Below are 8,936 nucleotides of genomic sequence, written 5' to 3'. Positions count from 1 at the left end.
TGGTAAATGCAGTCTCAGGAGATGTTTTGTAACTCCTTTGGGGAGTGGGGGCGAATCTAGTAAGACAGTAAAAGTTTTTCTTTGGTGGGGGGGGCAGTTTGTTTTGGGGCCACATCTAATAGTGCTCGGGGTTCCCCATGGTGCTGGGGATGAAACCCGGACCTTCCATAGACAAAGCTCAGCCCTCCCCAGCACAGATCTCCATAGTAACACAGTGATGTAGCAGCATGTTTTGAACAGGCCGAGAGTGTCAGATGGAAGCTTTAGGTCTAGATTTCACAGGGGGTGGAGAGGTTGCGATTTCAGCCAGTCAGGGGAGCACGACAGCCCAGGGCTTTCGAACTCAACCCAGCCTACGATCATATTGAAATCAAGGGCAAAATCCTCTCAGCACACAAAACCCTGAACACTGGGGAGAATGCAGAACTAGTGGGCCTTGAGCGGAGAGCTGATGCAGGCACCTGGTTAGTCTAAACCTGGCCACAGAGGATAGTGGGGCAGATGTGGACCGTGCAGAACAGTCACCTGGACTGGATGATCATGAACTTTCCCCAGCCAGAGCTCTGGCTCGTGCCGCCTTCTGCCCGAGTCTGGGAGCTCACCCACTAGCGTGCCTAGTTTTTCCCTATTCTTTTTTTTGGGGGGGGTGTGCAAAAAGGAGGGGGAGATGGGGAACGGTACTCCCAGCAGTGCTTAAGGGACCATGAAGTCTGGGATTGATTCTGGGGCTCCCACAGGCAAAACAGGGCCCTCTCAGCCACCCGAACGGCTCATAAGCTTATTTCTGCCAGGCCTGGCTGTTGGTACGGGAGTCTCTCCCATCCCATTTCCTCTTCCATTCACAACGCTCCCGAAGAAGTCAGAGGTGCCTTATTCTGGTTAGGTTAGGATGAGAGGTCAGCTGTGAGGTTCAGGGTGCGAGGCTGTCCTTGACAGCGGGCTGGTGGGTGCAGTCATTGAGTGACCGTGGTAGCCCACAAGCATTGACTGGAACCCCATCGTCTCATTCCATGAAGTTCTCCTTTTATTGACCCTCACAGGCTTGAGCCATGCCATCTTTATCACAGAGCTTTGGAAGATCCCTGTGCAATAGGAGTGAGGTTCCTGCTGGTTCAGGAACTACTCACAGGGACACTTCTACGTTTTTTTTTTTTTCCCTCTTATTTTGGGGCCCTACTGGGTAGGACTCAGAATTAACCCCTGGTAGTGCTTGGGGGACCAAATGCAGGGGCAGGGATTGAACCGGGGTCTAGGGAAGTGCTTTACCAGCTGTCTTCTCCCTCTCCCTGCCAACACTTGGAATGGTGCGGGAGGAAAGATGTGGCTAGAGCAGTTACCATACTTGCTTTCCCTCCGGGTTACACCTCAGGATACTTAGGGGCTACACCAGGCTCTGTGCTCAGGGAACCATATGTGGGCTGGGAATGGAACTAGGGTGGGCCTAACCCTTGTGCCCTCTCTAGTCCCTACTCACGCTCTCTTGGCTCTGCACTATTTTTTCTCCCCAAGAGTAGCAGAAATGGTTAAAAGTGCTTCAATACAACATGTGTGGAATTTATCCTCCTGGGCTGAGGGTTTTGGTGGCGCTATTACTTTTGGGAGCGTTTTATTACCCACAAAGATAATACTGCAAAAAAAAAGTGGGGGGGGGGCCTACAGAGATACCAGATCTAGGACATTCTTCCAACCTCACTGCCAGGGCTCAGAGGGCATCCTGGCACCCACAACTCTGCTCCAGTCAGGCTGCACGGGCCCCGCAGAGCCTCCCTCAGACCAGCCGACGGCTGAGTGGTCTCTTTCCACTTTCGGGGACTAGACCACTTCTTCTGACCCCAGGGCTTTGCAAATGGCATCTTGGTGTCTCCATATAGCCTCGGCTTCTGCCCAAACTCATTCTTTGAGACTGGGCTTCAGCATCATCCGACAAGCCTGACGCCCTCTGGAATCGGGTTGCTTGCTGTCTTGCTGGTCTACACTATGGTCTAGCTACACTCACGAAGTCCAGATATATTGTTTTCCTTTGTAGCGTTTAATGCAGTTGTACAACAGTCATCTATCTCCCCGCCCAGACAGGAGTGCCCATAAGGAATGTTGCTCTTGCTAACCACAGCTATCACCAGGGCCAGGGCCCATCACACGGCAGGTCCCTGTCACCAGGCCCAGCCTTTCATCCTACAGATCTGATTAGTACCTGTCGGAGGAGTAGGTGGAGAGGCACTTAAAAGTTTGTGAGCTTGGTGGTGGAGACAGTGGTTGGCGAGTGAGATGAAAGCGTCTGGGGCTGGGGAATGGGAGGCAAGAACGGAGTTCGAGGGGACTCCGGGAAGCTCATTTAACGAGTGTCCCCTCCTTCCGCCCCCGACATCCTGCCTTGTCCCCAAGAAATCATTCAACAGTGATTGACGCGCTGTTTTTTAGACACCGAGAACAACTTCTAATGACAAAACAGAGACCCCAATAATCCTGTGGGATTCGATGCATCCAAGAAACCAGTCACAGTTCGGCCAGACTGGCCACCAACAAGGAGGTGACAGGGCCTCCGATCCGGGAGAGACCGGGAAGGCGCTGCCTTCCCTCAGATGCCAACGACGAGCTCTTCTCTTGCAACGGTTCCAGCTCTACTTCTTTTTGGTGGCTCTTTTCCCTTCTCCTTTCTTTGGTTTCCCCTTTCCACGAAGCTTCTTTAGGCGCAGCTGCTCATCGTTAAAGTCCTGGTGCTCGTCTCTGAAAAGGGGAGGGAAGGAGCGAGAATTAAGGTTCACCCGTCTCACGCTGCCCCCTCACCTGCTCTGATGACCAGCCCTTGACTTCCTCGGGGCCCCTTGGCCAGGTGGGTGAGCGGGACAAGGGGGCCCCAACACACAGTAGCTGGAGGATGCAGCTCACTGGGAAGGAGTGCATGGTTTGCATTCGGGAGGCCCAGGGTTCGATCCCTCACCCCCAGATCTGCTGTGTGAATCTAAGTAACCAGGGCTCGGCACTACTGAGTACCCCAAATATCCCTGCAGCAGAAAGTGGGGACCCAGAGAAGCCAAGAGCCCCAGGGCTAAGCATCTACCACAAGAGGGAGGGTCGGCGGTGGGCAGGGGCAAGGCATCAAGGCTCTGGGCGGCCCCTCAACAGATGCCAGGATGGAAGCCGCGACCCGGCAGTCCGGGCTCCAGCTGCCGCTCCACGTCCATACTGCGAAGTGCGGCAACCGTGAAGTCTGCGTTAAGCCCGAAGGGGTTCCTGGGCCCAGTTTCCTTTTATGCCCCGACAGTGCTTGAGAGACCCACATAGTATTACTCTTGGTGATACTCTGCCTCACCCAGTGAACACAGACCTCAGTGTTCAGAGTTGGGGCCCAGTGACGCAGAGCTGGGGGGTGGGGTTGGGGGGACCTGAGGCTCTCAGGGTCTTCAATGTGGGCAGCAGCACAGTCCTTGGACCTGGAGGTCTCTGCTGTGCTGGGCCCGAGACCAACTCCTGAGGCTGCGAGGTCTGGGGCTTCACTGCACACACATGGTGGATAAGGACGCCTTCGGGGCCAGCTGACGGCCAATGTTTGTGGTGACCAGGGGACCCTAATGCGGTGCCAGGGATGGAACCAGAGTCAGCTGTGCACAAAGCCAGTGACCAACTGCCCCGCCCTATCTCTCCAGCCAAACGTCTTCTCAACTGAGCAGCCAGCACGGTGTGTCTTCTGAGATGTGAGTTGGATTGTGGTCTTCTCTGGGGCCACACCCACGGGGCTCAGGGGACCACATGGGGTGCCGGGGATGGAACTTGGGTCAGCTTCGTGCAAGGCGAGTGCCCTACCTACATCGCTGTTCTACCTCCTGCAGCGTGGAAACAAAAAGGGCATGAACTGACAGATGCCAGAGGAGCAGAGGAGAAAGGGGGAACTCTGACAACTTCCACCAGCAGGCTTGTCTGCTCTGTTCCCTGCTGCCTGCTTTTGGGGTGCTCTCTCTCACGCTGACAGACAACTCAGCAGCCACACTTCCCAGGGACCCAAACTACGTCTTCACATGGGCAATCGGTGTGTTCCCCACTCCTTCCTTTGGTCCCCATGTGCCCATTCTAGAAACTTCCTCCTTGAAAGCAGTCTTCCTCCCTGGAACCCCACTTCCCCAAATGGCATCGTTGGGAAGATCTGACCACTACTATCGATCACAAAAACAAAATGACCAATCCTTTATCTCTTCTTAAAACAAAAGAAACAAAACAATTTCTGCATACTACAACTTTTCAGCGGAATTCCTAGGTTTGTTTCGTTGGGGTTATTACCTGTAGAGGCCCAAAAAGCGCAGTGTGCCCATGAGGGCAAAGTACGTGTTGTGATTGGGGTACCAGTCGTAAGTCTCCTTCCTCTTGGCCAAGGGCTGCTCACTGAACAGCTTCACTACCTTCATGGACTTGGTGTCCGTGGGCCTGGCGACCTCACCGAACAGCCGGGCACTCAGCCGGCTCATGCGCAAGGCGTATTCGGACAGCGAAGACATTTCTGGGGCAGCAGGGAGCAGGTGCCGCTAGGGAGAGAAGAAGCCAAACAGGTGAGTGGAAGCAACTCCAAGGCGCGGGAAGGACGCCTCTGGAAAATGAAAAACAACACCCGAAACACCCAGGGCGAGCCACTCGCGCAAGTCTGGGAGCTGACACGACCAGCCACGGTCCCACGGGCCCTTACTGGCTTCGCACCCTTTCCCCTCGGCCTTCCCACTCCTTCGCTCCCGTGAGCCCCGCGAACTATTGGTGATACAATAGATTATTTACGGTCGGTTTTTACCTGCGTGGAGGGAGAGGCGAGTTACCCCACCGCAGCGCCATCATCATACCTTTAGAAAACCCCCACCTAAGCGATCTGCAAAATAAATATGCTGACGGCTTGCCATCTAAAGGCTTAATCACGGCAGAGAAATAATTAAGCTGTTGTCTTTATTATCAGTCCTTTGAACGCTGTTCTCCTCAAAGGCTCCAGATGGTTCTGAGAACTGCTAATGAGTTATGAGGTCATTTAGCCTCTAGGCTGCTGGAGAGAATTCTGCCGAGAGACTAGTGAGCGCCATTTGGGAAAAAACAAACAGCGGAGTCTTAAAGAAATAAACTCCCAACAGCACAAGATTCATTTTCCTGAAAGGCACTTAAGAGTTGTGATTTTTACTGGTCTTATCTTCCGTTTTTGTCTTCTGCTATCATGCAAACGAGTTGAAGCTCTTATTAGCTGAGGAGTAACTGCCCCCCCACACACACCCCTATCCTGAGGCAGGTTGGCGACATCAATATTTGCAATATGCAGACACTGCAGCTTATGTATAAAAGTTACATGACACGTGAAAATTAAGAATGCCGCTGGAGTAACCATCCGATCCATTCTAGACTAGATGGTGTTTTGGCGAAAGACACTGAGGTACCATTTTTTGTAGCCCTGAGACTCTGTGGTAACAGATGTCTCTGGGGGACAGTTCAGCTGGTATTGAGGAGGCTCTGATCTGCAAACAGACTTGAAAAAGAAATGAAAAACACATCCCAAACCCTCTGTGTCCTGGACGCCATGTGGGGTCCGTGGGATCCTGGAGCAACCCTGACCTGCTGGTTCCAGAGCTAAGGGAGGCTTGGCAGCGAGTCCCAGCAATTCACGTGCCCTCTTCCTCCTGGGCTCGTGTCGTTTTCTCTCAGTAAGAGGAGAAGCCCCACAATGCACAGCCAGGATAGTGTTCAATGGATGGCACGGTTTCTGTTGGACACAAAGAACTGCTACCAAAAAAAAAATCGTACAAAAACCTCATAAATATGAAGAAGGTCAAGGAAATTTCAAACTAGCTCTTGCAAGAAAAACACAACCAGGATACAAACGGAGTGTCTCAGGAACTCTTCAGGCTTGCTTCAAGTTCCAGTGAGAGCAGAGACGCTAACTCGCCATCAGCTGAAAACTGTCAACCCCAAACCTCTGGGCAGGAAGACTGACCCTACAGCGCCACCTGACGGCCACCCTCAGGAGAACAGTGGGACCCAAGTCTCAGCCCTCAGCCCTATCCCTGGGGATGTGGGACACGTTTCGCAGTTCCAGAAACGTTCTTTTTCCTCTCAGCCCTCAGTTCCCAGGCTCACTGCTCTCCATTATGTTGTATGGATTACGTTCATTTCTTCTTCTTCTTCTTTTTTGCTTTTTTAGGTCACACCCGGAGATGCACAGGGGTTACCCCTGGCCGTGCTCGGGGGACCATATGGGATGCTGGGAATCAAACCCGGGTTGGCCGCGTGCAAGGCAAACGCTCTACCCGCTGAGCTATTGCTCCAGCCCCCACGTTCATTTCTTTATTGTTAGGGTTTCTTTTCTGTGGTGAGAAACTGGGAGGGGTTTCTATATAGATTTTGGTTAGGGTTACCTTTTCATCCATAAAGGTCACAAACAATCTGAAGTGTACTTAGAAGTGAGCAACAAATCAGTGCTACAAACCTCTGTCTAAAATCCTTGTAGGGCTGGAGCAGTAGAACAGTTGCTTGCTTTGCATGTATGGTTCCCTGGGCCCCATCAGGAATGGTCCCTGAGCACTGAACCAGGATTAAACCCTAAGACCACTGGGTGTGTGGCCCCCAAACAAACAAAAGGAACCCCCGCAAATATCTAAAAGTTGACTTCAGAAACTACGACGTTTCTAAGCAAGCTTTTCTTTTCTCTTCTTCCCACCTTTAAAGATCCCCTTTTTTTTTGGGGGGGGGGGGAACTAGACAGATAGTACAGAGGACAGGGCAATTGCCTTGAACGTGGCTGACTGAATGAGATCCCTGGCATCCCATATGACCCCCCCCCACCCCAGCAGTGTCTGGAGTAATTTCTTAGTGCAGAGCCAGAAGTATCCCTTAAGCATTGCCAAGTGTGGTCGAAAAACAGAGAGGTATCTTATTCAGAGATAGCAGCAGGGTTAAGATGTTTGCTTTGCATGTGGTTAAGCGCAGTCTGATCCCCGGCACCATATATGGTCCCCCAAGCGGAGCCAGGAATAGCCCATAAGCTCCACTAGTGTGGCCACAAATGCTCAACCCTTCCCCCCCGAAAAGTAAAAGTTTATTCTACATATTAAAAAGTGAAAACCTGGGGCTGGAGCGATAGCATAGCAGGTAGGGCGTTTGCCTTGCACATGGCTGACCTGGGTTCAATTTCCAGAATCCCATATAGTCTCTCGAGCACTGCCAGGAATAACCCCTGAACATCGCCGGGTGTGACCCAAAAAGCCATAAATAAATAAATAAATAAAAAGTGAAAACCTGTCTTGAGAGATAGCCCAGCAGTTATGGCTGACCTGGGTTTAATCCCCAGCATCCCATATGGCTGCCAGAGTCCCACTAGGAGTGATCGACCAACAAAGCGAGGAGTAGGCCCTGAGCACCATCGTGTGTGGCCCTAACAACACCCTACCACCGAATTTCTGTTGTAATACACAGTATCTCCACTTAGGAGGTGGTCTAGAAACTATCATTTTGTTGTAATGTTTGCAGGAAAATAGGTTCTGAATTCCAACACATAACCTGGCAGTGCTCAGGGGTTCACACCACGTGAGGACTGAACTTGAGGAACCCACTTCTAAGTTTGCGTCCCACCCAGTTCTCTGAGCCATCTCCCCACCCCAAGAGTTAAATCACTTTATTCCTAGATAGAAGCATCCTGAATGTCCTGAACACTGGCCCTGCCACTGAGTAATTCTGGACAGCTGCTCTAAATTGAAGCTTCCTCTCTGGAAAATAAAGCTAGGGCACAGGTGTCTTGGGTGAAATAAAGACGGTGGCACTCAGAATATGTGAAGAGGAAGTCTCCACTTGCTTTTAAGCTGGGGTCCCAATGTGTTCTGTACTAGTCCCCAATGAATTGGGCAAAACAGGCGCTCCCATGTACCTGTAACACACGTGTACGGTCACACCTGTTCTCTCCGGCACAACCTCGCAGACAGAGAAACCCAGCGGAGGGGACGGGAGCTTGGCGACTTGACGGTGGCAAGGGCTCCCCCTCCACCCCCGAGGCCAAAGGGCACTGAAACAATCCTAGAATGCCAAGTTCCCTCTGTCCACTTGGCAATGCCGCCAAGTACTGCGATTGTCCTACGACTGCCCAATACGGTGTCCCCAGCAGCCACTGGGGTCTATGCCAAAAATTTAAGTCTTCAAAAACTTTCTATCGTGGAGAGAGGGAATGAGCCTCTTCGAACCCGAATTCCTGTCCCTGGCCAACGTGGGAATCACCTGCAGACAGCGGCCAGCGGAGCACGAGGGTCACCAGTTGCCCGCTCGGCCCCGGGCACCGACGCACACGCGTCTGGGAGGATGCTCAGCGTATACTTCTTTTTTTTTAACACATCAAAGTGAAAGGTTCTGCAGACCATAAATACTTAAGACTGGCAAGCCGTCACTTTTCTTTTTCTGTGCGAGGGTGTTTGCGCCACACTCGAGAGAAACCCCCTTTCAGCTCTGGCCTTGGACGTTTCTGAGCGCAGCCAGGTGACACCGGCCTCCAGCGTCCCCGCCCGACTGCTTACTCACAAAATGAATTAAAAAAAAAGAAAGAAAAGAAAAAAAAGCTGGGGAGCCCCGCAGGCGCTTCATGGCCACGGCCCAGACCCCCAAAGCCACCCCAAGCCTTACCGAGCGGTCACCTTCCTGTCCCACGCGCCCGCTCCCGGAAGACCCGCCCCCAGCCCGCTCTCACTTCCGGCCCCGGCGCCGGCGCCGGCGGGGAGCAGTGAAGGGCCGGAGGCCTGGTGGCTAGAGGGGCGCCCCGGCGGAAACCCGGAAGTGCTTGCGCCTGCGCGCTCGGGAGCCACAGAGGTCGTGCATGGCGCCTGCGCTAGGTGGCTGGCGCCGCACGTGGGGGCGGCTGGGGCGGGCGGACTGGCTCTTGTGCGAGGTCCTTGCGCACGTGTTTAGATGGGGAAAAGGCGCGGAACTGCAGTTCTAAAGCG

At 52.9% G+C, this 8,936-nt stretch overlaps 1 protein-coding gene across 1 annotated transcript; it reads right to left on the bottom strand.

The window, feature by feature from the left end:
- Window positions 1-2,086: 2,086 nt before the first annotated feature.
- MRPS33 (mitochondrial ribosomal protein S33) lies at window positions 2,087-8,691 on the bottom strand. The gene is made up of 3 exons (XM_056124033.1): window positions 8,620-8,691; window positions 4,273-4,514; window positions 2,087-2,724 (listed from the first exon to the last, which is right to left on the bottom strand). The coding sequence occupies exons 2-3, from the start codon at window positions 4,485-4,487 to the stop codon at window positions 2,619-2,621; spliced, it is 321 nt and encodes a 106-aa protein (XP_055980008.1). The 5' UTR covers window positions 4,488-4,514; window positions 8,620-8,691; the 3' UTR covers window positions 2,087-2,618.
- Window positions 8,692-8,936: the final 245 nt, after the last annotated feature.

This window comes from Sorex fumeus, unplaced genomic scaffold, assembly GCF_029834395.1.
Source record: "Sorex fumeus unplaced genomic scaffold, SorFum_2.1 ptg000048l, whole genome shotgun sequence".
In the NCBI taxonomy this organism is placed as follows: Eukaryota; Metazoa; Chordata; class Mammalia; order Eulipotyphla; family Soricidae; genus Sorex; species Sorex fumeus.
The sequence above is the reverse complement of the archived record's forward strand: the minus strand, read 5'-3'. Positions and strand labels throughout refer to the sequence as shown.

Excerpts from the sequence above, each read along its gene's own strand:
- MRPS33 (XM_056124033.1), bottom strand. The coding sequence starts at position 4,487 with ATGTCTTCGCTGTCCGAATACGCCTTGCGCATGAGCCGGCTGAGTGCC. Across the intron at positions 2,725-4,272 it reads CGCTTTTTGGGCCTCTACAG|AGACGAGCACCAGGACTTTA; the intron begins GTAATAACCCCA and ends TCCCCTTTTCAG.